Raw genomic sequence first — 27125 nt, 5'->3', positions numbered from 1 at the left:
ATATTAAGAGGCAGCCATTGTTGCTGATGCTTTCATCATACAGCACTGACCTAACGCCGTCAGAAAGTTCAGCAATACATGTTCTTTAAAAAGGATTTGTGTGAATGTACTCAAGGAAGGTTTAATGCTATAAGAGCAATATAAAGCTGCTATTTAAACTGTTGCTCTCAATACCCAGTAATTCATTTTTCACCTGTCTTATCTAGTAAAGTAGAGATTCATCTAATTAGCTATCAAATCTAACCATTTTAGACAGAGGTTAAGCTGAAATTCATCTTTGTCAGTCCACACTGGATTTGACTCATGTCATGTTTTTCACAGCTTGAAAGTTACCTTTTCCAGTTCAGCCAAGAGGAGCTTCATCTGCTGAGTGCTTGTGACTCATGATGAAAACTTTTTTTCCAGTGGCCACAACTTTACCACGTGACCTCAGTTCTACATGTTACTTAGCTGCTAAAGAACTGCTCTGTTTATGACTAACAATCATGAGTGTGAGAGCAAGGGCAAGCTGGTATGGCAATATAGGCCGAGTGTGTGTTGGAGGAATAATAACAGCTGAGTTCACAAAACAGAAGAGGGATTCTCCTCAACAAGAACTTCCCTAATACTCCTCAGCCAATCAGGGCTTGTTGCTATGTGTGGAAAAAGTCTGCCCCTTTGTTTTGTGTAGGAGGAGAGAGGGACACACACATACATACAAACACACACTCACTCTAGAGTCCATAGTCAAGAAGTAGTCTCACTAGAGCAAGAAGGGGAAAACTGGAAAAGTTATAAGAAAAGTGATGCGGCTCAGACTATCCGATAAATCTAGCACTATCATTATTGCACAAATACTGTTTTCTTGACAAATGTCAAAGTAAGTTTTACAAGTCTCCCAATTTGTTAGCTGTCATTTAAAATTACATGTGAATGTCTGTACATAAAAGTGTAGAAAATGTGGTCCTTTTACATGAGTGATTGCTGGGGATTCTAACTTTTCTGTACTCTTATGGTACACCACCCACCATCACTTCCAGTATTTCTGAGTGTCGCAGCCCAAGGTAGACAAAAACAGGAAAGATTAGCTGGCAAGGATGCTGTTTTAACCTTGTTATTACCATTGACGTTTAGTCACACTTTTCCCTTGTTTTACCACAGAGAGAGTGAACAAAGGAAAGAGGAAAGAAATGCAAAGTACTGAGCCATAACAACACGCCTAAGCAGACAGACTTGACCTGCACAGTAGCATTGAACCTGATTTATAAGAATTTTAATGTCACTTGTGTGTGTGTGTGTACAGCGTAGAGTGGGGTTGACACATACGTTTTCGGGGAAGGCAAGTATTGATGTAATATTTGTCTTTTTTCGGGCCACGTTATACATTTTTCTTTTAAAACACATTCGAATGTTTTGCCTCATAATTTTTTTAGTTCTCATAGCACCAATGTCAAGAGAATCATCAGAAAACTTCTGAGTGGGAATACTTCACATTATTAACACAAAAGAGAAGAAACAATAGATGAGAGCTATGGGAATCAAAGCTACCCAAAAATCTCCAATATCTAAAATGAGGTCAATTACTATCAGAGGCTACATTGGTGTTTCCACTGGAAAGATGTGTATAACTTTTTGGCCTAAGAATAAAGCAATCCAACAAATTAATCATCAATGAAGACAGAGTCAGTAATCAAATGTAGTGTTGCTTGAGATTCCTCTTGTGCTGCTTTTGTCAGTTGTATCAAGAGCTGGACATAATATGCAAACAGAACCACTGTGTCTTGGATCAAGCAAAAGTCTTTCATGAGTTGATCACAATACAAAGCTACTCACAGGTAAAAAGCCAATGAAAAGTAATTTATCAAAGTCCAAGACAAGCATAAATATGCAATGTAGTAAGGAAAATATACATATGCATGAATTGTCATGACACATGGGAGACTATTCAAACATACACCACAGCTTTGTGTGTCATTTATATTTCTTGGCACACAGCAGCTGTTTAATGAGACCGTTAACAATTCTTCCAAGCAAACAAAACCGTTTTGCCTGAGGAAAACACCAAAATGTAAAGTGTGGTGAATAACTCTCCTGGAATACGCCACACAAGCGTCTGTAAGAGAAATATGGAAGGCTGGAGAATTTGGAGTAGATTTTAAACCGGAGCCAGGTTCTGACTGCAGTCCCTATTAAGACACAACAGACAATCTGAGTTTACAGTGCAGTGACGTATGATGGAGTCAGAACTAAACAGACAGAGATTACAATCATAGGTTGTATCCACCCAGTGCTCATTAGTGCACAACAGGAGCATTAATTGTCCTCAAACATTTTCTTGTCCGTCTGCAGCACACTGTTACAGACAAAGATGCATAGTGGTGCTGCTCATTTACACACACGCGTGACATGAATGCTTAACACAATGTCTGTGTTGCCTCGGTAACTCATGTCCTCTACCCCCTTTCTTCTCTGGTCAACATGTGATCAATGATTACTGTTCTCGTCTAGTCCTAGGTCAGTGAGCCAGTTGAGAAATGTTTGAGGCCAGGCATCTCTTTTATTTTGCGGCAGGGCTTCTTTATGTTGGAACTTGAAAAGGCTAAGCTGTTGTGACTCGCTACAGTGCTGCTCAGAGAATTGTGTCTGGAGCCACGATGCCATTTGTGTTAGCAGAGGAAATGTATGCAGCAATATTGAAAACACTCCCAAAGGAGCATTTAATGGCTGAGTGGTTTGTTTATCTGCAACATAGTATTGTAAAGAAAAAGGAGTTCTGTTTCAACAATCCCTCCTGTGTAACAATGAACTTGTCACCTGGTACTATCAGGAGCCATAGCTTGTCAGTCAGGCTTTATGTTATTGAGTTGATTTGGGCTTGAGGAAGAAACATCCTTCTATTCCAACAAGCAGTTGTTACACATTAACATTCAGGATTCTTTCTGTAAACCTTGGCCAGTCAATGTGTTTGTTTGAGATATACCAAATAAAACCATTGCTGCCTCTGTAAGACAGTAAGGATATAAACCATACTCTTGATCCTGAATTTCACAATCAACAGTCATGGACAGACACATGCCCAGTCAGTGGAGTTCTCCTAGGACATGATCTTGAAATTTGATCAAAATTTGAGATGCTTATGAATGTAAACTCAATATTTGTAACACAATGTGTATCGCTTCAAATCAGTATTTTTCAAATGGCTTTTGAATGTTGACCTTTTTTTTTAGATGTTTAGGGAGGGAAACGACCAAGCTTCTTTTTTAATCAATCAGAAAAATGATGACCATTGTGAAGTTTGATATAATAGTTTCATTTCAATTTTGTTTTGAAATACTGAAGGAGTAAAATATTTCTTAACAGCTCGCCAAACCTTGAACTCTGGACCCTTTTTTTTCATATGTCTCAAATTGAGATAGGATACAATAGAACATGTCTACAGACAAATGTTGCTGAAGCTTCTGTAGCGTCACTTGGACCATTATTCTTTGCATACTTCAAGACAACATTTGCATGTCCAGCCAATGTCAGGGAAGCACTCATGGACATGGAGAGTTAGCAAGAAGCTACTCATTATTCTAGTAACCCTACTGATCTAGGGATTGCAGAGTGTTGTTGGCCTTGCAGACCAGCTGGTGTCCAAATATAATCAGACTACAGGTTTTGGCAGTTGAGCACAAAGCAATGCGTTTGCATATATTTTCTACAGAGGGGAAGTTTATTTGCTGACACTTCATACTTTGTTTCTAGTTTATCTGAAAGAGTTTTTAGTCATGAGGAACTGCAGGTGGTCACATCAGGTAGCCCTCAATGACCGACCCAGTTGAGATCCAAGGGAAGCTCTGCCTTTGCAGTTTTGAAGTCGTGCATCAGTGGTTACTTTTAGGATTAGGAAATGTGGGAAGTAGACATCACATGGGTTGCAAGCACTGCATAGGTCAGCCTTACAGAACACAGTGTCAGGTAAGCAGCGTGTTCACATTACAAGAGAAATCACTTAGGAGAGTGCCTTTCCAAAATTAGAACCCAAACCCCAGTTCACAGCTGTTTTGAGATAATTTTCTTATTTCCAAAGAAGCACAGCTTTGCTGACCCGTCAGCATTTTAGGATTTAAATTATACATGTAAAAACTCTCTTCAGGTCTGCAATTATGCTAGTGCTTGTGTAAGATTTCAGGGATTCATAGCAATACCATCTTTTTTTAGTATGAGTGGTCCCAGCATTTAACATATTAACACATGGTCATTAAATGGTTTATTGTAGAAACCTATGCTTTGAATTCAGAGAGAGAGAGAGCGAGAGAGAGAGAGAGAGAGAGAGAGAGAGAGAGAGAGCAGGTGGGGGCATAGAAAAAGAAAACGTGAGCTTCCAAGCTGTGTCTATATTTATCTCATCGAGGGCTGCTGTAAGAAGATTTAGCATCGAAGAATTGTCACGATAATGCCTCACTTTGCATTTTTACAATCATAAGACAAATAAAATTAGAACAATGACCTGCATGGTTTTCAAAACCTCATTGTAAATATTATTTACAAGAAGACAGACCTGAATCTGAATTTAGCAGACCAAATTAAGAACTACGTCCTCGGAGCCCTAAACCCTAGATTCAAAGCCAAACGGTAAACATTCACTCTTACATTACGTTACATTACAGGCATTTAGCAGACGCTTTTATCCAAAGCAACTTACAAAACAGGTATGGGGGTGTCATCAATCAGTGAGGGGTGTTTCTGATTGGATTAAAAAGACAGACAAAGCTTCCATCTAATCAGTGACAATCTGCGTCCCTCTTACTGTTCATCAAATGAAAATAGCCTCCGGGGTCTCAGTGTCTCACAGGGGAAAGCTTGATAATGGCTGGTTATTCATTGACACTCCAGCAGTGTTTGCCCTTTGAACTGAAACACAATCACAACACACAATCCTTGCCATTTTTTCCCAATCTTTTGACGTTGGAATATTACTCAGTGTTTTTACAATACAGTGATCTGTTTAGATTTATGAACCAAACACCAGGATGACCTGATCCATTAATCTGATGCATGTATATAGATGCCTGTTATTAATTTTTCTTACCTCAGCTTGTAGCACCGCAGACTGACCCGCAGCTTGTTTTTAAAAGCAATGAGAGACAGTGAAGTGCACATGTTATTTATTATATAATTGATTTCCTGTCTGCCTTTTTAAGAAACCATGGTTGTCTCCTCTCTGCCCTTTAGACTGCACTGTCTCTTCCAATATCAGTGAAGACCTCATGTCCCTTTCTCTGTGGTGTGTTTCATTTCTCTGAGATTGCCAAAAGGCAGCTTATTATCTAATAGTGTGCATGCGTGCCTGCGTGCGTGCGTGTGTGCTTTTGATAACCAGTAGTCCAGCGACAATATAACCGAGCTCATCAGTGTTCTCCCTTAGACTTTGATCTATATGTCTCATTTCCCTCTGGCCTTTGTTTCCAGACACAGGCACTAACACGAACTGCTTAGACAGAAACATCAGCAGCTGCTCTGCACTTCATCTGAATGAAACATGATCGTAAACAAATGGCACATATAGAGTTCAGCACTTCTGTCCTCAGGTGAGCTGAACAGTGGAAAAATGGGAGCAGGTTTTGCCATGTGGATACTGCAAACAGCATTGTGTGTGTGTGTGTGTGTGTGTGTGTGTGTGTGTGTGTGTGTGTGTGTGTGTGTGTGTGTGTGTGTGTGTGTGTGTGTGTGTGTGTGTGTGTGTGTGTGTGTGTGTGTGTGTGTGTGTGTGTGATGAAGAGCAGCTTTTTCATAGATCAAAGGAATATGTTGATTTGAATATTGGCCTAGAGTGTTCTCACATTGTGCATTTTTTTCGTCAAATTGTGGTTCATGATTTTAATTTTTACATTACGACACTTTCTTTCTTCTGTCATTATTCAGAATTGCAATAACAAATTCTCCTTAAAAAGCCTGAACAAAAATCATGAAACAAAATAAAAATTAACAGCAGTTACCTGAAAATTGGCATGAGAGAAATCTAAAATTACTGTGATTAATATCAATCCATTAGTAAATATCAATGTCAAAAATGGACTTCTTAATATATATTTTTTTTAATATTCATGCTTCATGGTTATAGTGCATGGATTAATAGATTTTGTGCGTGTGTGTGTGGGTGTTTGTGTATAGCTGCGTCTCACCTCCTCATAAATCTCTCCGTCTATAAAAAATTCTGTCTCACACATTTTTAAAAAGTGTATTTTAGTTTGTTTAATTGTGTCTTGGATAGTGTATTTGAACCATATGAGCGGGTTGCCTTCCTACAGGCCTTAGATAATGATGACACCTACAACAGTGGGTGTCCCTAAGGTTGCTTGCTCTTAATATTGTGTTGATTCATCCCTCTGCTCTGCTCTTGAAGGTCTTCTTTTTTTCTCAATCCCAAATAACTGCAGATCTGCTGACACAAGTGTGTGTGTGTGTGCACGCGCACGTGCAATTTCATGTGTGTACGCTTGCGTGCACACCCGCCAAACCAGCTGATCTGTAGGCGGGACTCCAGCTACACTTGGTGGCAGGCAGTCACAGGTCTAATAATAAGAGACCTTAATCTAAATCCGATCTGTTACATAATTCACATTCACTTCATCAAGACCCACTGAGGGAAAAGTCACACGCATAAGGAATAGAGGGCTCTGTTGTGTTTTGTTTTTCACATTGTGTCTGTGTAAGTGCTCCATGTATCATCAATACTTCCTAAATTGCTTGCTCAGATCTAAAACTAAATACATATAACAGAATAACAGATATACATAAAACTTCAACAACAGACAAACAGTTGAGCAAATAGACACACTCGCTGCTTGTCTGTTTTATATTGATTTCAGTTTTGTAGTAGTTGTTTAGTTGTTCAAAAAGAGTGAAGAAAGAAACAGTGTTCTTGAGTGGGATGCTGCCCTACCTTTCAGAAAACATTTGTTGCTGAAAAGTTGAACACAGCTTTGTGTGTGTGTGTGCGTGCATGTGTTTGTGTAGGCTTCATAGGAATGTTCTATTGATGCTCAACCCCCTAAAGAATGACAGATCTCATCTATGTATACGAAAGCTGGGCCCCTTAACCAAAGCCTCATCACTAGTCCTTTGTCACATAGTGCGCGCGTGTGTGCGCGCGTGTGTGCGCGCGTGTGTGCGCGCGTGTGTGCGCGCGTGTGTGTGTGTGTGTGTGTGTGTGTGTGTGTGAGTGAGTGTTTGGATGTATTTGATGGGTTTGTGTTTGTCTATTTATTGATGTTCATGTGGTTTTCCTTTCCCCATATGATTTATGTACTTGCCGTCTGTAGAGAGGAAGAGGCAGTCTGTCACCCAATGGCCCCTTAATATTGTGAAAGTGTGTGTGCGTGGGTGCGTGGGTGCGTGCGTGCGCGTTTGCGTGTGTATGCATGTGTGAGAGAAAGAGATTTTGGGGGAAGGTGTATGTGGTGTGTTTGTATGTTGAGACACCTATCCATGTCTGTTTGTCCTCATCTCCTCTGATCTCTGGATCATCCTAACCAGGACTTGGAGCCATTATTACTTTGCCTGGATCATGTTTACCACAGCCCGCAAACCAGAACACAACCAAAGCCATGCTTTGAATAGGTGGTGATGTAAGGTGTGTGACTGAAGTCATACATTACTGTTTTGTTCCTGTATTTGCTTTGTTAAGCTATCGTTGGTGTCCTGCTCCCTTTGTTCATGCTTTCTGATTCCAGTCTATAAAGAAAGGAGATTGTCTCTGAATATTCCGCTTTGGTTCTCCCCTTCCACCTCTTTCAGTCTGTGCTTATTCAGCCTACAGCTGGCCAACAGGCCCCCAGTCTCCCTCCTCATGTTTTATGCTGGACTACGTCTCTCTCCACGTGCAGCAGCAGCTCAAAGGCATGTAGGAGGAGTTCCCTTGGAGGAATGTGTGTGACTGGCTGGCTGGCTGGCTGTGACACACATTAGCGCACGCGCGCACACACATATCACAGAAGCGCATATTGTAGAACACACGTCTGCAGAATCAGCTGAGGTTTCCAGCCAGTGCTGCTGGTCTTATGAGGACTTCACATCCTCAAAATGAAAAAACAAACCAATAAAAACATAGGAAATATATCCATGCCTTTTTTTTTTTTTTAAATCTACTTTTAAAAGGTGTAGCAGTAGTGCACAGGGTTGAATCTAAAGTTATTTTTACTTATAAGCAAGAAAAAGTTATATGTAGGCAGTCTGTAAGATTCCTTGTTTGTGTCAGTGTTAGAAAACAGAAGCTGCAATTCTCAGAGCTGCTGTGTATCAGCTGACCTCCTGCGGGACTCTTGAGTTTACTGTAGTGGAGCAAAAGAGATGCAGAGCTAAGAGAAGCTCTTCAACCACCCTCTAAAAATACCCAGCTTTTTTACCTAAGCCTTACCTTCAACACCCAAAGGATTTAATTCGGTTGTGGCAGTGGACCAGTTTATGTTCTACATCCTGCCCCTTTTTTTCTCTAATAAGTGATGACTTTTTGGCTCAGTGAAAAATGCAACAATAGCAAGTGGCTGCCATTGTTTTGTAAATATCAGACCATGACGGTGCCTCAGCATGAACAACGACTTCTTTGGAATTCCTCGTCAGTACTCTTCTCCCTCTATGTCCGGCCAGCCCAACCTGCTGCTTGACATGTTTGTTGGAGCATCAGTGCTGGGGAGTGGCATCACTGTGATTTTTATGTTTTGTGTGCGTGCGTGTGTACTGATAAGTGAGTTAGCAGGAGTCCTTTCACCTTCTGCTTAGGGAACATAAAAAATCTAAATATATTTAAAGCAGACAAAGTGAAACAGCTTAGGTATCCACAGCTTTCCCTTTATTACACCATCTCTCTATAAGCCTTTTCAGGCAGAGCTGAATCAACAAAATGAGCTATGTTAAACCTAATCTAACCTGTGCATAAATTATTTTACTTATCAGGTAGATTTCGCGTTGTTCTTTCGATGCTCTAGGCATGATGTAGGATCTTGTATTTTTCCTGATTCTCTGTTTCTCTCTGTCCTATATAGATGCTACTGAGGAGTTTTTTGAGTATGACGCAGAGGAGTTCCTGGTGTTCCTGACCTTGCTCATTACAGAAGGAAGGACACCAGAATATTCTGTGAAAGGCAGAACCGAGGGGCTGCATTGTCCACCAGCCCAGTCGGCTATGCCACCTCTTCACAAGCATGAATGCAGTGACAAACTCCCCCAGGTAGGATATATGCAAACATCTATCTAAGCAGACAATAAAAACCAAGTCAAATAAAAAAAGCAAGTGAAGTAAAAGATTTCAGTCACCACCTGAATTTCTCCTATGGGATTAATAAACTATTGTTATCTTATCCTAAATATTTATCTTCAAAATGAACATAAATCAGTAAACAACAGTGAACCTGACACAATATAGGCCATGAAGGCAGCATTCGTTGCAGCAATATTATATTTAGGGATAAAGGGGAAGAGAATCTGTTTTTTTTCAGCTTAAATGGCCATAACTGGAAACTGGCCCACAAGCAGCACAGCAATTAATATAATGCAGACAATGACACAAAAGTCGCTCAGCAGAAAATACTGTTGGTTGGCTTGGATTGTCACAGTCAATGAAGAAGACAGGAATGAACCATTAACTCCTACACAGAAGTTCAAATTAAAATATGATGAAACAACAACAGAAACCTCATTAACAAACTACTTACAAGTCATTTCATATCTCACGGTTTAATCTGTTCAAGCAAAGAAGCTTAAACCCAAGCTAACTAGTGCACAGGACTAGCCTGCCAGGCTTGCTACTGATTTCAAAGCTGTTGGAGTAGGTGTAGTGTGGAGTTGTTTTGAAGGAAAAAAAGGGTAAAAAAAGAACAAAAAAAGCAACACATCACCCGCTGTTTTGTGTAAGACTGCCAGCAGCTGCCTCAACTTATCACTGTCCCAACCAGTATCAAGGCCCCTATTTCCAGCTGGTGCATAACAACAACAATTAACAAACTGAGGGGAAAACACTGGGTATCTTAAATCTTTTCTAGTTTGTTGGACTAGAGTGGCTGCACAGTATTTGATACCAAAGAAAATTTCCATTATCGGTCCCAGGCAAAGAAGCATGGCGATTACTGTTTTGAGCTTAAGCCCACTGTAGCGTCACATGTCTGCAGTAATGCAATTAATTTTCCCCAGTCTCAGCATCAGACAAAATAGGATACACTGCTATCTTTTTTTTTACCCATATGCTGAAACATTTATCTGGCAAACTTGAGCTCATTGTTAAATGTATGTCTTATGGATGTTAGAGAAGAGGGTCCTTCAACTGAAACTACTTCGCATTGTAGATTTTATATCGTAAAGTTACACAATGGAGTTTTTTTTTTTTTTTTTTATTGTGGAGAAAGATGTGAACTGAAACAATAAACTGAAACAGGTCATGTTCAATGGGGCCCCATCTGCTTGGCCCCTAAATATCAAGACCCCGGTGTTGACATTCACTAATGACCACTAAAGGTTGTCTGTGTGTATGTCAAGTGTCGGCAGGCCCGGCGAACCCGTTCTGAGGTGATCCTTCTTTGGAGGAACAGCATCCCCATCATGATCGAGGTCATGCTCCTTCCTGACTGTTGCTATGGTGATGAGTGCCCACCAAGTGACCCCATCAGTGACCCGGTTATCAAACAAGATGCTCTGCTGCTGGAGAGATGGACGTTACAGCCGGTTCCAAGACAGTAAGGCTGTCTCATAAACCCTCACAATCTTACAGTTTCATAGAAGGGCATTTTTGAACTATCAGTTCTCAAACAATTTCCCAATGTATTATGTGCTGTTCAACAAAATACATGTAGTTTTAAGTCCGACGTAAATTGTGCAGCTAATAACAGCAAATAGAATATAATTATTTATATTTGTCTATAGAGGGGAACTTATTCTATGACCAATTAACTATTGTAGCATTTCAGCCATATCTACCTTTTATCTTAATCCAAACTTGCCTTATTTGTATCATCCTTTTAAATTTCCAACTAGCAACCCAGGGGCAATGACTAAAAATGTTACGAGTTTCCACTTTTCTTTGGGCCCCATTTTTATGTTGTATAAAAGTAATGGCTCAAACAGGCTCTTTTTGTTGTTTTTTTTCTTTTGTTGGTCTTGTTTTATAAATGATCAGTAGCCCATGTTTGCCTTGCTGTCCCACACGACTTGATTCACATTATACTTTTCCCATTATATGGTTACATTGTATGAGCCAATGTTCAAAAAATAAATGTGTGGAAACTGTGTCAAAATGTAGCAGGAGCCCTGGCATACTGTATGTGTATACCTTTTGTTAGAAACTGGTCCAGATAAAGTAACAGAATCCCAGATAGTCTTTGGCAATCAGACAGTTAATTAGCCTCCCAAAATGGCCTACTTATATACTCACGTGTAATAGTTGTGAACACACATCCCTGAATGGATTTTCATTAACCTAACACACTGGCACATTTCCACCTCTTTTTAAATGTGTTTTTAAATAGAAGTGGTGACCGTTTCATTGAAGAGAAGACCTTGTTGTTGGCCATCCGCTCCTATGTCTTCTTCTCTCAGCTCAGCGCTTGGCTCAGTGCCTCCCATGGCATTGTCCCCAGAAACATCCTGTACAGGTCAGACATAGCCCTCACTAGCATGACTGAAATGTTACGCTGTTGAATGAGAGGGGTATATTTAAGAACAGCCTTTTCCTTTTCCTGCCTATTGAATCTCACTCTCCTTTTGTAACAGAATCAGTGCTGCTGATGAGGACTTGGTGTGGCAGTTCTCTCAACCGCCATCAGAACACATTTTCCCTGTTCCCAATGTATCGCAAAGTGTTGCACTGCAGGTTCGTGTTCAGTCGTTGCCTCGGCAGCCCACGTACCCCACCCTGGCCTGCAGCATCCACACTGGACTGCCTCCACTTTACAGCAAGACCCCAAGCCTCAACCCAATGTCCAATAGCCATGGTGGCCTGCCCACCCTCAGAAAGAGCCAGGACCCTAGCAAAGACAACCCTCTCAGTAACTCTAACATGTACAGCAAGAGTTCCAACTCCATGTCTGGCCTTCTTCTCAATGGATTACCCATCCCTAATCTTCCCATTAACAACATCCCTATTAACAGCCTTCCACACACCGCTAATGCACCTCCCTTCAGCAAGAAGAGCCAGGAGCCTGGTGAAAACCACACTTATCATAACGGAGAGCTACCATCAGTGAACATCCCCCAAAGGCAAGGCTCTCCACTGTTTCATAGGACCCCCAACTCTCCCACGCCCTCTCGCTCCCACTCCCCATCACCACTTCCTACAAGCAAAGCTGGGAAGTGGCTCTACTCTGCCCTCAATGGTTCATCTGAGCCTACACAAATAGAAGATTATGGGTCTGGTACCAACACCAATGACAGGTCAAAGGGAGTTGTCCCTGAACCCCTGAGAGCTTTGAAGAACTTCTCCTTGGCTGAACCGTCCCATTGCCCTTCCCCAAGGCCCATCGCAAATGAAACGAACCCCTTAATTGGCTCGCTGTTGCAGGAGAGACAAGAAGTTATTGCCCGCATCGCACAGAGGCTTAATTTCTGCGACCCCACAGCACCACCCCTCCCCCCAGGTCTTTTTGCCTCTGACAACCCTCCCAAAGCCATGTGGGGCAGTAATCATGATGACTCAACTGCCGGTAAGACCAAAGAGCCAGAGGTACCACCCTATGAGACTGTAGGGCGTGTGTGGCCCACACCTTTCAACACACCTGTGACTGACTCGTCTTTACACAAACGGGAGAGCTCTTCTCCCAAACCTGCAGCCTGTAGGAAGCTGAAAATGGGTGAGACAAGAGACAGGAGTGAGGAGAAAACTGAAGAGAAGGAGCGAGAAACAGAGAATGAGAAGGAAAAGGGGCGAGACAGAGACAACTCCCTCATTGCCCAGGCTGTACAAGACATTACTAGACTCATTCAGGAGAGACTGTCTGTCCCTTCTCTTTCACCTAGCCACAGCCGGAGCGGCAGCCCTGTACACCACACACACACAACAACAGTCACACACACCATTCGTACATACTCACACACGGCAAATGTCCCACATGCATCACACACTGCCACCAATGGCTACTCTAATGGCCACATACCCAGACACGAACCTCAAAGGGGCACACACACCGCTGCCACACATACGCCTGTTTGCACAAACAAGCCCCGATTTGATCCAGGGACTGAATGCCATTCTCCCCGGGCCCAAAATGGAGCTCATTTTACACTTGAAGAACCTTCATTTAAAGGCCAGATACACACAACGGCTGGTCCACATTTACAAACTCCCACACAGGAAAAGCTCATAGTCCAGACAAGCAACAGCCATGAAACCCCTTCCACCTCCCCTGTCCTTGAGAATGGACTGAGAAATTCCCAGACCTTTAGCTGGACATGCAGTGATTCCAGCTCAACCATGAACTGTAACATAATCCACAGCAAGCCTCAACCTCAGTCTCAGCTGCAGGCTGGTGTTCCAGCCTTGTCCCAGGATGAGAACCAGGCGCCCAGGGAGTCTAGATGCATCAGCAGTCCCAGTCCAGACCCAAGTCCTTCTCCTTCTGTCCTAGTAAGGGACTTCTTATTTCAGCCAGTTTGTCTGTCTGTTTGTAACCCTGTTGCAGTATTTCTGATATCTTCTTATGTCTCAGAATATTGATAATTGAGATGATGAACTTCAAGTCCTAATCTGAACCTCCCTGTGATCCAGCGGGCCCACAGCCCCTCCCCTCTGCGTCCCTGCAACAGCTGGAAGAAACAGCAGAATCGCCACTCATTGGATGCTACAGCGACCAAGGCCTTCCATCCCTGCACTGGCCTCCCTCTGCTCTCTAGCCCTGTATGTAACACACACATACACACAGTTGATATTAAAAGTGGCATGTAAATATTATCTTGAGAGAAGGGGAGTTCAATTTAGGGAAATCTTTAGTCATGTTCCAAGTTTGTTTTGTAATTTATTAGTAAAGTGGTCAGAATTCTTTACAGATGTGAGATATTGCCCTTGATGTAGCAAAATTAATAAGGAGCAGAAGCTCACCATTCTAATGTGAATTGCTGCTTTATGTACGATAATTTAGTAAAGTAGCAGATGTAAAAATACTAAATCAAATGCAGCAATATGGCATTCTAAGCAAAGGTCTACAGATAATTACAGTGGGTCTGAGGCCTAATTTATTTAGTCAGTGTTTTTCATTCCTGCGCGCATTGAGAACTGTTCATTTGACTTAAGGCAAGTCAGCATAAACATCAGAGTAAATTCTTGCAAAGTTGCAATCTTTTTCATATTTTGAAATGATCAAATGAATGAATGAATGATCAATATTTTTGATTGTATCAAGCTTTTTTTAAATGTTAGTAGGGGTCCCGTCAGAATATATAGGCCTGACATTGCTTATGTCTTAGAAGCAGTTTTGCCAAGCTCGTCAAAACATGATGAATTGAGAAGGTTGCTTCAAAACAGGAATTATTGTCATAATATTTGGCTAATTACAAATCTGAGTCAACGGATCCAGTAATACTAAAGGTCATTTAGAAGACCTGCCCACACTTGATTTTGGCTAGCTCAATATTTGCTTTACTATTTACCCTCAGCTAGATTTTCAATGTACAGATTGTAAATATTTGGTAATGTATCTGTTTTTTGTTAGCCCCATTTCTCTTATACACAGAAAGAGAGGCTCTCGTCTGAATTCCACATCAAATAGTGAAGTAGTTTTCTCTGTGAAACATATCAAGCTACTTGCCAAGACATTTCAAGACATTTGGGGACTATTTTTAAAAAAAATATTCTTTCACCTCTCTAAAAGAGCCTCAAATAACAGACAGATGTCTCAGTTCCTCCAGGGCAGCTGAGTAGTTGGTCAAGGTTAATATATACTTAACAGAACATGATTCATCTGTGCCTCATCACCCACAGTCGCTTTTCTACTAAATTTGACGGATAACTAATCTCCAGCACTGGCTCTTTCAGAGAAAGAAACCCAGGCTAAATGTACATAGACTTCTGGGATCCCAGTCTCACGCACTTGTTAACACAACACATTCATGCAAACACACTTTGAGTCACACTGTTCAGAATAGTCATACCTACCGGTAATTTTGACAGATGTGAAAATAGTTTTTCTGTACTTTTAGAAACACACTGTGGTTAATTTCCTTGACTGTACCCAGTTTTCCTGTATGATTCCTCGAAATTTCTCATGTCAGAGCTCCTTGATGGTGATATCTGTTTTCACCAGGCCTGGCGCATGACGGTGACTGTGTCTCATTTTAATCATGACCCATGTGTCTGTTGCAGGTTCCTAAGAGGAAAAATCAAACAGGCTATTTTGACCTGGACACCTCTCTGGTTGGCTGTAAGGGTTTGCCTTGGGCCTCTGGGAAAAGGTACACATTTTCTCACCTGGGCTCTCTATTGCTGTAATTATGTGTTGTATGTCATTGGCAATGGTGTCAGTTTAGTTTCACACTTGTAAACTAGTCCTAATCATGCTTAAAGATGGATAATTTTTCTCTGGAGCAAGAATTACCTCCCACATCTTTTGTGGATTATTGTGCCATCTGGATACAGTTACTCATACTTTGCTCAGCAATTTAAAACCTTTTTTACCCTCAGCCTGCGACATTTCATCTGACACGGTGTCAAAACAGAGAAGCTGGAAAAGTCTGTTTTTCATATTTACTGTCCATATGTAGCAGTTTGTTTCTATGGACATGTTATTAATGTGCTATCATTACAGGTTTTTGTTTGAGTTGTGCATACTGGCTGTAAACCTGACAAAAAACCAGGAATAGTCGGTTTGATATAGAAGCCTTGTCTCTTGTCACGAGAGAGTAGACAATAAGAGTGTTGTTTTGAGTAGTAAGGTTAGGGCAGCCTTATTTTACTGTTGGTTCCTCTCATTTGCCACCTACTGAAACTCCGTTGTACTGTGAGTATTTCAAGAATAACACCCATTCAGCTCAAAATGGCAGACAGCACTGAACTGTAAAGAGCTTGTTGTAAGGCCAGGATATGGGTGTCAGCACAGGGTCACTTTTAACTAAGGTGTTTTTTAAGTTACAGGCAAGACTGACTTTTTTCCTTTTTTTACATTTGGTCAGTGAAATTGGTTTAAAAATGCAGTAATGAAGTATTTTCCCTTTTTTTGCCTCATTCGATCAAAATACCTCTTTGTTATTGGAACCAAATTACCTCTCACCAATCTTATCGAGATGGATGGCGTGGTATTTGTTTACATACATTATCTCTAACATAATCCCTTACTGAAATTAGACTCAGCTCATTGTTGTACCAGACAATATTTTATAATTTTTTTTCAACAAAACAAGTTGATCAAGTTTCTGTTTTTAAACATTTACAGGGTGTGTCCAAAAAGAGAGGGGTATACAGATGAGTCACAGCAGCTGTTCAGTGCAAGCGCTCCACCTGCAAGCCTCAGTTTACTTGGAAACTTTGAGGTAAATACACACCACCTCAAATCATGAAACTTGGAAATAGAAATGATTCATACATTCCATTTACATCCACATGTCAATGGGATCTTTGGAAAACAATTTCCATTCACCTGTCCTACTTTTCATTACAGGTGTTTGAACTGAATGCAGTGAAGAAATATATTGTAAAATAGTGCCATAATGTTTATTAAAATATGAATATCTTAAAGATCTTAAGAATTCCATTGTAATTCTGTCTTTTGGTCTCTGCTTACTATGAAACTATTATCACTTTTCTAGCCATTCTTACTTAAATTTCCAAATGTAGTTGAGCTTCTCAGCAAACTGCTCGACACCTTATCATTATGTCTGGTTTCCATCACATTATCACTTTACCCCATGTAATAAAATACTTTCAAGTAATTACTTTTTTTCCTGTAGCCAATTGCAAGAAAGCATTCAAAAAGTCCTAAATCCAACTCCCATGAAGGGTTTTCGTTTTGCTACCTCTTAGATCACTGCATAAAGATTAAAATCTTTTTAAAGTTTTTTTTTTTTTAATTTTCCCTGATACAGCATTTAAGTCATTTAATGAATATAAAATAAGCGCGTGCAATGTTGTAGAAACCTGTAATTGCTTAAATGAAAAGTACAGCTAAATGAAATACAGAAGATAAAAATAGCATACTTATTTAATAGGAATAGTAATAAAAAAAAGCCAGGAAAAAAGGTAATTTGGACTACTCGACATGTTTTTTTTTGTTAACTATATTTCATGAATGATGACATAACTGAACTTTGTTTCATTAGGAGTGTGTGCTGAACTACCGACTGGAGCCTTTAGGGACAGTGGAGGGTTTCACGGCTGAGGTTGGAGCCAGTGGATCCTTCTGTCCGAGTCACCTGACCCTACCTGTGGATGTGTCGTTCTACAGTGTCTCTGATGACAATGCTCCCTCACCATACATGGTGAGACTTTTCTTTTGTTTCTTAGATGTGTGCAAACTCATGTAAGGATGTCCTTCACACGTCTGACCCTGATATGGTGGCCACCTGTTTCTCACAGGGCGTGATTAATCTGGAGTCCCTGGGGAAAAGGGGCTACCGGGTACCGCCATCAGGAACCATTCAAGTGGTGAGCCCACCCTCATTACTTTTGTATTTGTTTTTTTTTACTGTTTGTAGTTAATTCATAAAGTATGAGCAATATGATTTCCTCATGACAGAGAACAAAGACTTGACTAGGCCAAGTTATGGTGTGGGAGACCCCTAGTGGTTTAATGGATAAATCCACTTATATTACACAAAGATTAAAGCGGGTTTTCGATAGTTAATTAAACTACATAAAAATGAAATAGAAACCATGTTAACTTTTGTACATAAATAACGATATCGAGTTATTGGGTGTATTTTCATGTTCATTGTATTGATTTTACACATAATGGTTCAAGATTCTTTTGTATTTCCTCTCAATATAATGGTAATGTCATATTAAAAAAGTCAACTGAGTTGGTTTCATCCGGCCCTGTTCTCTGATTCTGATGCTCAGACCTTATTCAACCCCAACAAGACGGTAGTAAAGATGTTTGTTGTGATGTACGACCTACGAGCCATGCCAGCTGGACACCAGACTTTCCTTCGCCAGAGGACATTCTCTGTTCCCGTCCGGCGTGACCAAAATCATCAGATGGGCAGGAAGCCCCTCACCCTGGGCCAGGGACGCACCTTGCGCTACCTCGTTCATCTGAGGTGAGAAAGCAGCCACTTGTGTTTTCTGAAATACAAATAAAGTATATTTGATAACCGTGACACATCTCCTCTATTACTTATCTATCTTTTCACCAATCTCTACCCAAAACTAGGTTCCAGAGCTCCAAGTCTGGGAAGATCTACCTCCACAGGGACATTCGTCTGCTGTTTTCAAGGAAGTCCATGGAGGTGGATAGCGGTGCTGCCTATGAGCTCCAGTCCTTTACAGAGTCCCCCATTGACCCACCATTCTCTCCCCGCTGCTGAGGTCTGACTTGTTCCTCCTCCCTCTGGCAGACCACTACTGAAATATGCTCTCACACCTGAATGCCAGCGAAAGACTGCCTGTTAGCCAATGGCTAGTATCTGAAAAGAGATTTGAGGACAGCAGTCAACAAAACTTACTTGGAGCGTGCCCAAATAGTTTTTGTCATCCAGAACTGACGAAACAGAGGGGCTAAGAGCCCAAGCAACTTGTTTGAAAAGAATCATTGTGTTAAGTGCATGACCTTTGATTAAAGAGGTGTGATCACTGTTTAAAGTTGCGGAGTTCAGTTTAATATCCTGAACTCCTGGTTAAGATGGCCTTACCAGATTTAATAGTTAGTTGTTGTCCTGCTGTTGTGTATTTCCCCTCCAGCGTCTGGCAGGAGAGTAGAGATGAATGATTGTCTGCAAAAGCAGTTGGACTCATTTCAACAGTTTGTGCTACATGACTTGGATCAAAATGTTTAATTAGGCCTCTATGTGACATAATGACTAAGTATTGAATCTCAATTTCTTTGAATGCAATACGCAGCCCTTTTTATCGATACAAAGAATCTTTTAGCTCGTTGAAAATCTGACTGATTGACCATAGATTGAAATTTGACTCTGATTCCTGAGCTCAGAGCAGAGGGACTGTTTATGGAAGAGGAACTAGGTGGAAAACAGGTGTGACGACGTTCCCCCCCCCGTGCAAAATAACATGGACCACTGAAGACATCGACCATGCAATCAAGCTGGATCCAGCTGAACACATCACAGCGAATTCTATCAAAAGTGCACTGTGGATTTTTTTGCTCATCATAACTGGAGATGAAAACAGAAGATAGTAATATTCTAATACTTTTGTACTGTTACAAAACCACTTTATTGGAAGTGTTGCAATAGAAAAAGTAACTTTAGTTTAGTGTTTACACATTCACTTTCGGTTTACTTACCATTGTTTTATTTAATATTTAAATTAATATTTCAGTTACAATTTGTGTTTGTCATGCTAAAATGATTTAGTGGAAACTGTATATCATAGTATTTTTGACATTAATATTCAAATCTGGAAAAAATATATCTATATATCTTCTAAAGCAATCTTGAAATCTGGTCAGCCTCTTTTGTGTTTTTATTTCTTCCATCACTTTTCCTGACTGCCATTTAATTTTTATACACTCACGCCATAACTGGAAATAAAAGTAACTGTCTGCTGACACATAGAACAGATTCTCAAAATGTCTTTATTCACTTGGTCTTTACAAGAAGCTATTGTTTAGGATCTAGAAAGACTTCAGAGGGACAAACATTGGTCAAGAAGAGCCAATAAGAAGTAAAGACAAAGATGTGACAAATGTTCCTCTTTACCTTATAAGTCTGGCTGTACTTTAAATGTTTATGTCTACTTGATATGCAGCCTGTCTTGACGCATAATTTTCACTGTTTTCCCACTGTCACCCACAAATAAGTAACAAGCTTGTCTAATAAGGGATCAGCAGATACAGAAAACCAAAAAAAAATCAAATTGTATGGCCCAGTATGTTGCTATATGCTTCATTTTTAAATGGCTTAAGAAAACAGTAGGAGGATCAAAATGAGAAACCAAGGGAATGTTTGGTTAACTCCTGTGGATATATCACAAGACTTGTACATTCTCTGGGCTGCTGTGCTTGAAATGAACAGTTTCCCACTTAATAGTCACAAGACAAGAAGCCAAATGATGGAGACACTCCAGAATACGGGTGGAAAAGTTTTTTGTGGGTTTCCTGTTCTCCGTTAGGCTTTAAACGCACCAACTAAATCCGTCCCGCTGCAACATGAAGCCTCGTGTTTAAGCCCGGTACAATTGACTAACCGTCGCTCTTTGTTGAGCAAGATCAGATCTAAGTGTTTTGACACAAGTCTGGATTTGTGTTAAAGCACATGGGTCGAACAGCTGCTCGGTGCGTTACGCAACGCGAAATCCCGTCCTATGCCGGCTCAGTGTGGGCGTTCACGACCGGAGCGCTCGAACGTGAACGCGCATGGTGTCCCTGTGCGTGACGTAGTATTCCTTGTGCGGGAGAGAGCCCTGCTCGCTCGACAGGAGTCGTGTGCTTACGGAAACGGAGGTTGCCGAAGGGATTTGAGGATCGCCTGCAAACTAGTGAGCAGTCTCCTGACTGGTATCACGATTTTCACAAATGTCGGGGGAAAACGAAGAAACGCAGGCGGCTGAAGAGACAGCAGTGGACGATAAGGTAGCGTCGTATGAGCTCCCGTCATCTGTGTTGCTACAGCTTGAACTCCGATGACTTTATTGTACATGCTATTTAGCTTAGCATTCGCCCTTTCGCCTCGCGCTCGTTCTTTACACAAATCAACCACTGTCAGTTGATAATCCCGTATTAATTTAATTTGTGTTACCGTGTTATATTACCGGCATGCTTCCCCGCATTTTTAAATGCCCATACAGTCATTAGTGCGGTTTACTGTGGCGAATGTCAAGAGGAAAGATACCGCTAGCTAATGTTAGCAGCTAGCCGTTTGTCTAGCTAGCGAACTGTCATGACATTCATATATTTAGCAAATTGTTAGCTCAGCCGCTAACGTTTGCTCTATCGCATAAATCATTTCTCATTCGATCAAAGTGAACCATAATCGTATTTGATTTTAACTGCATTTACAACCCGTTCTGTTGGTTGGATTTCACTCGCAACGAACCATATAGCGACAAATTGTAGGCGCTTTTGACCGCACTAACGGTTCCAACCCTCATTAGCTTAGTGTAATGTTAACCTGTCTGTAAATGTAGAGGAGCTTTCGAAAACTCCAAAGTTCTTAAATTTCTTATAGAAATAATAATGTTTCTCCTGCCAATTTTCAACCTATGGCCAAGTCATCTTGTCGGAATAAAATATACATTTTACTTGGAATGGATTCTTTTTTTATCCAACGTCAGTATACTAGTGACATGTAGACTGAATTAATCAATCGTATCACAGTAGCATTATGGTCTTAAAGATTAGATTTGCGTTCATGTATAATATAAAATGTAGAAACCCCCAGAGTGTCTTGAGTCATCCTTCTGAGTCACCAGTTAATAAATAATACAGATAGAGCTCAAGGCCCTTTTTTCTCAGCCTTTTTATTTTGTTCTTGGTGGTGTTTTCAGGAGGTTCAGGACAAAATGATCAGTCCTGAGAAAGCAGAGGAGGCCAAACTCAAGGCGAGATACCCAAACTTGGGCAACAAACCTGGGGGTTCTGATCTGCTTCGCAAGCGCCTTCAGAAAGGGGTATGTCAATAATCTGTTTTGTTTGTGCCAAGTTGGCGCACAAGGTGCTATTATTTTGATAACATTACACTGATATCCTGTTGTCATTTTGGTTGCTAAACCTAAAGTAATACAATTTGTTATCATTTTGTCAAGTGAATGTCATACTTACTAGCTTTCGATCAAAATGCTGCATATAAAGAAATTACAAGGGACATAGAGATAGATTTTTTTTTTAATGTTTAGCTTTTACATTAATATTTTGTGTTTTAGTACATTAACCGCCATTTACTGAACATCATATGACTCTTTTTTTATCATGAATATAAAACACCCATTAATTTGCCACATTTAGAAATAGTAGGATTCAAAGTGTTTGTTGACATATGCACAGAAAATAAAAATAATTTAACCTTTATTAATCCCCATGGGGAAATTCATTCTCTGCAATTAACCCATCATGGATGAACCATGAGCAGTAGGCATGCTGTCTACCAGCGCCAGGGGAGCAGTTAGGGGTTCAGTGTCTTGCTCAACAACACTTTGACACACTAGGAGGAGCCAGGATCACAACCAGGAATGTTCAGTTCCAAAGACTATTGCTCTACCTCCTGCACTGCGCCATGCCACCCCCAAAGGGAGTTCCCTGACTGGGACCGTGGCGGTGAGAGCGCAGAATCCTAACCACTTGTCCACCAAGGAAAATGAATGAAACATGTTTCCTTGTACAAAAAAAATCTTACTTTGCTGCCCACAGTGAGTGCCAGATAGTATAACAGTATTTTCACTACTTGTTCTTGAAATTAGTATCACTACAAATAAGATGAAGATCGACATTAGCATTGGCCCCACAATGGGAAAATTGTACACATTTTAATGTGTGTAATATGAATGTTCAAAACAACATAGGGTTAGGCAAAAAAATTTTAATGAATCATTATTTAAAGCTTTTAACTCCATTATTGTTACTGAACATATTTTTTGTTATCTATGTGGCCTTAGCCTCTTAGAAGCCATTGTGTGCAAACAAAACAATTTTTGTAGGTTGAGGTTGCTTGCCAGCGATGTTTCATGCCTCCAGCTTTGCTATTAGAGAAATATAGACTCACGTTTGACTATAGCAGTATTTATTTCAAAGGTAGATTGTATTAGTGCATAAGCAGGGAAAGTACATCAATGTACAGCAGCCAATGGAAGTCTGTTACTGGTTCTAAATAACTGTTTCAATATTTTTTTTCTTGACTGCATGGTCATAGTTTCATGTCCATTCTATGAAACACTTCTGAATTTTAGTTTTAGTCAGTAGACGGCATGATACCAGACTATCCTCTAGAGCTGGTTTATTTCCTTTTGTTGATGGTGAGCAGGCATTTAACAAACAAAAAGGCCAATATTGCAAAAAGTTTGTTTTAATTGAGTTATTTAAACAGACATTCAGACAATTTAATGATCCCAATACTGTGTTCTGTCAATAATGTTATAACATTGAAAATCTTAGGGGTCTGATAGGAAGGGAACCATCATGTCAGATTTCAGATCGCCTCTTTTCCGAAACCATTAATCTCATACATTTATTTCAGCAAGGGAATATACCCTTTGCGCAGATGAATTCTGTTTCTTTCTGATTAGTATTCACCAGATAAATACAAAAACGAAACAAAAATTTGCCAGGAAAAAATTATACAATGCATTAATTGAGTCCTCAGGTAATAACCTCTTAATCAACCTCTCAGTTTAAACTACTTATATACAGTGGGGCAAATAAGTATTTCGTCAGCCATCAATTGCGCAAGTTCTCCCACTTTAAAAGATGAGAGAGGCCTGTAATTTTCGTCATAGGTATACTTCAACTATGAGAGACAGAATGGGGGGGGGATCCAGGAAATCACATTGTAGGATTTTTAATGAATTGGTAAATCCCTCAGCAAAATAAGTATTTAGTCACCTACAAACAAGCAAGATTTCTGGCTCTCACAGACCTGTAACTTCATTAAGAGGCTCCTGTGTCCTCCACATGTTACCTGTATTAATGGCACCTGTCAGAATTGGTTATCAATGTAACACTTGTCCACAACCTCAAACAGTCACACTTAACTCCACTATCGACAAGACCAAAGAGCTGTCAAAGGACACCAGAAACAAAATTGTAGACCCACTCCAGGGGTCCTTGTGAAGTATGAATCTGCAATAGGTAAGCAGCTTGGTGCGAAGAAATCAACTGTGGTAGCAATTATTAGAAAATGGAAGATATACAAGACCATTGATAATCTCCCTCGATCTGGGGGTCCACGCAAAATTTCACTCTGTGGGGTCAAAATGATCACAAGAACGGTGAGCAAAAATCCCAGAGCCTCATGGGTGGACCTAGTGAATGACTTGCAGAGAGCTGGGACCAGAGTAACAAAGGCTACCATCAGTAAAACACCAGGGTGTGTTATGAATGTCCTATGGTCAGATGAAACCAAAATAGAACTTTTGGTTAAAAACTCAACTTGTGTTTGGAGGAGAAAGAATGCTGAGTTGCATCCAAATAATACCATACCTACTGTGAGGGCGGTGGAAACATCATGCTCTGGCGCTGGTTTTCTACAAAGGGACAAGGACGACTGATCCATGTAAAGGAAGGAATGAACAGGGCCATGTATCATGAGATTTTGAGCAAATACCTCCTATCAGCAAGGGCATTGAAGATAAAACGTGGCTGGGTCTTTCAGCATGACAATGATCCCAAACACACCGCCCGGGCGATGAAGAAGTGGCTTCGAAGCACTTCAAGGTCCGCAGTGGCCTAGCCAGTCTCCATATCTCAACCCCATAGAAAATCTTTGGAGGGAGTTGAAAGTCGGTGTTGCCACAGCCTCCAAAACATCACTGCTCTAGAGGAAATCTGCATGGAGGAATTGGCCAAAATACCAGCAACAGTGTGTGAGAACCTTGAGAAGACTGACAGAAAATGTTTGACCTCTGTCATTGTCAACAAAGGGTACATAACAAAGAATTGAGATGAACTTTTGTTATTCACCAAATACTTATTTTCCACCATAATTTGCAAATATATTCTTTAAAAATCAGACATGTGATTTTCTGGATTTATTTTTCCTCATTCTGTCTCATATTTGAAGGGTACCTATGATGAAAATTACAGGCCTCACACATCTTTTTTTAGTAATAGAACCTGCACAATTGGTGGCTGACTAAATATTTTTTTGCCCTGCTGTAGTTTACCATCATGTGATACTGAAACAAGAGCATTAGATTGGATATTTATTGTAAAACTGTACATACAATGACAAGACCAACTTCATTTGCATACGTTTCATTTTCATTTCTCACTCTGTAATTGATATAAAATATTGTTGTTGTTGCTAAGAATGTTGCATATTTTGAAATACTGTAATAGTTTGATATTAATTTTGTGGCCACTAATTGAACTAACTGAAAAACATCATCAGGTGTTGGATAAAAGTGCTAAAAATGATGTCTTGATAAATGGAATAATCTGTTCAGATTCAAAAGAATATCATACCTCGGGTGATCTATCTGGTGAACAACCGCATCAGACCAAAGTTTCAGTGGTAATGAGGCATTTTGAGTTGGCAAAAATTGACATTTTAAAGTCAGAATGGTTTAATAAAGTCCAGCAGTTTAACTTTTTTTTTTTTTTTTCAATTCTAAAATGTGAATTTTGTTTCTGTTGTTCCAACCAGCAAAAGTACTTCGACTCGGGTGACTACAACATGGCTAAAGCAAAGATAAAGAATAAGCAGTTGCCGACAGCAGCCCCGGAGAAGACCGAGATCACAGGAGACCATATCCCGACCCCCCAGGATCTTCCACAGAGGAAACCTTCTCTGGTGGCCAGTAAACTAGCTGGCTGATGCACCTGGAGCCTCTAATCCACCCCCATTGCTGCAGCACCTCCTAGTCCAACCCCCTCCATTTAAGTCTCAGAGCTGTAACATTACCTCCTTCCATCCCGACCCCAGAAGCAGGAGGCGGACTGGCTTGCTGATACCTTTTTAAATCCTGTTTATTTTTGTTTCCACTCCATCTGACCCTGTCTCCGGGCATCCTGTTCATGTTCTCGTGTTCTTTTAACCTCCCCCTAACTCAGTGCTTCTCTTCTCCTGTCCTCCCTACATTTTTTTTTCTGTTTTTCCTTCTTTATTTTCTTGTAAGATACACTGAAATACAGGACATCCAAGTGTGAATGTGATGACATTTCTGTATGACTACTGGGCAACTGGTGCCACAGTGTTTACTAGCTGAAGAAATATGGCAAGCAGCAGAGCTCCTTTTCGTATTATTGGAGGGCTTTATCATGGTGATCAGGAAGCCTCAGTTGAATGTGTGTGTGTGTGTATGTGTGTTTGGGTGTAAATGTATATATATAGATATATATCTATATATATATCCTTTTGTTTGGCACAGGGGCAGACATCAGCCTTTTACTGTTTTACATCAACTTGTATATTCTTTTACTGTTTCCTTATTCAAATTTAATCTGTCAATATGCTTCAGTGATTGGCTGAATCAAGTAAGCTAGGGGCCAAGCTTTAATTGTATTAAAAATTAAGAGGGTTTGAGAAGAGTTATAGAACTGTGAGATGAAAGCTTGAGTGTTCTGTTGAAATGCTACCTGTTACCCAGAGATGCATAACACTGAGATTGGTTTTAACTATTTAAAATGCTTTGAAGAGATATTTACTCAGATGGTGCATAGAAAAATTGGAAAGCAGATGGGTGCTGCATTCAGGTCTTTGGAGTTGGAAATGTTTACCTTTTTAAAGAAAAGCATGACACAAGGGATTCTGTGTATGGTTCAGTCTGACTTGTGATGTTGAAATTTTGCACTGAAATGTAGTATGCATTGTATTTTAGCCTCAAAAGACAGTGCTCATCACACATAACTGCTTCTAGTTTCAAGGTTTCATGAATAAAGCATCACCTCACTACAAAGGGTAATATGTGGGACCTCAAAGCTAAATTCCTCCCGGCAGTGGCCCGTCTGTATGCCCTTTACACTGTGCAAATATAAATGAACATGCACAAATGTACTGGAAGCAGCTCTAGGCACTGGGAACAAAGAGTGTTGTGAATAAGGTTAATGGTTAGGTTGAAAATAAATAAATAAACATAAGATGAAGTGGCTTTATGTAAAAAAAAAAAAAAATGTACTGGGCCCTATGTACTGCTCTTCAGGGGTCATGAAGTTTGCCTGGGATCTGCCAAATCTAAGCGAGCGCTACATCTGTCTGAGCTGTGCATGTATATGGCTGCCCTGCTGTTGATTTGTGCCATTTTGTTTTGTAAATAAAATAGTTTTGCACAAATGTTTAACAGCTGTGTTGTGCTGATATTTTTGCTTTAATGTCTATACCAAAGAGGAACCAAAACAGTCATTTCTCATTTGTTGTGTCAGTGTTTTACA

At 40.4% G+C, this 27125-nt stretch overlaps 2 protein-coding genes across 3 annotated transcripts in view; both read left to right on the top strand.

Moving 5' to 3' along the window:
- Positions 1 to 19539, top strand: part of atosa (atos homolog A) — a 30534-nt gene extending 10995 nt beyond the window's left edge. The window contains exons 2-13 of one of the 2 annotated variants that reach the window (XM_086174554.1): positions 7762 to 7863; positions 9006 to 9190; positions 10492 to 10688; positions 11478 to 11603; positions 11722 to 13570; positions 13712 to 13840; positions 15302 to 15390; positions 16368 to 16464; positions 17251 to 17409; positions 17507 to 17575; positions 17990 to 18189; positions 18303 to 19539. In XM_086174554.1, the coding sequence (XP_086030680.1) occupies positions 7762 to 7863; positions 9006 to 9190; positions 10492 to 10688; positions 11478 to 11603; positions 11722 to 13570; positions 13712 to 13840; positions 15302 to 15390; positions 16368 to 16464; positions 17251 to 17409; positions 17507 to 17575; positions 17990 to 18189; positions 18303 to 18456 (3356 nt within the window). In that variant the 3' untranslated portion in view covers positions 18457 to 19539. The remainder of the gene's footprint in view (positions 1 to 7761; positions 7864 to 9005; positions 9191 to 10491; positions 10689 to 11477; positions 11604 to 11721; positions 13571 to 13711; positions 13841 to 15301; positions 15391 to 16367; positions 16465 to 17250; positions 17410 to 17506; positions 17576 to 17989; positions 18190 to 18302) is intronic. The other variant, XM_086174555.1, reaches the window with a different exon arrangement.
- A 951-nt stretch (positions 19540 to 20490) lies between these two features.
- arpp19a (cAMP-regulated phosphoprotein 19a) lies at positions 20491 to 27034 on the top strand. The gene is made up of 3 exons (XM_086174556.1): positions 20491 to 20678; positions 21593 to 21715; positions 25402 to 27034. The coding sequence occupies exons 1-3, from the start codon at positions 20622 to 20624 to the stop codon at positions 25570 to 25572; spliced, it is 351 nt and encodes a 116-aa protein (XP_086030682.1). The 5' UTR covers positions 20491 to 20621; the 3' UTR covers positions 25573 to 27034.
- Positions 27035 to 27125: the final 91 nt, after the last annotated feature.

This window comes from Fistularia commersonii, chromosome 27 (assembly GCF_037954325.1).
Source record: "Fistularia commersonii isolate RoL2024-O1a breed Wild chromosome 27, RoL_Fcom_v1.0, whole genome shotgun sequence".
Lineage (NCBI taxonomy): Eukaryota > Metazoa > Chordata > Actinopteri > Syngnathiformes > Fistulariidae > Fistularia > Fistularia commersonii.
Note: the sequence above shows the minus strand (reverse complement) of the source record. Positions and strands in the feature narration are given on the sequence as shown.

Bases quoted from the DNA above. Each gene is read 5' to 3' on its own strand.
- arpp19a (XM_086174556.1), top strand. From the start codon at position 20,622: ATGTCGGGGGAAAACGAAGAAACGCAGGCGGCTGAAGAGACAGCAGTG. The intron at 20,679-21,592 runs GTAGCGTCGTAT...TGGTGTTTTCAG, and splicing joins AGACAGCAGTGGACGATAAG to GAGGTTCAGGACAAAATGAT. The intron at 21,716-25,401 runs GTATGTCAATAA...TGTTCCAACCAG, and splicing joins GCAAGCGCCTTCAGAAAGGG to CAAAAGTACTTCGACTCGGG.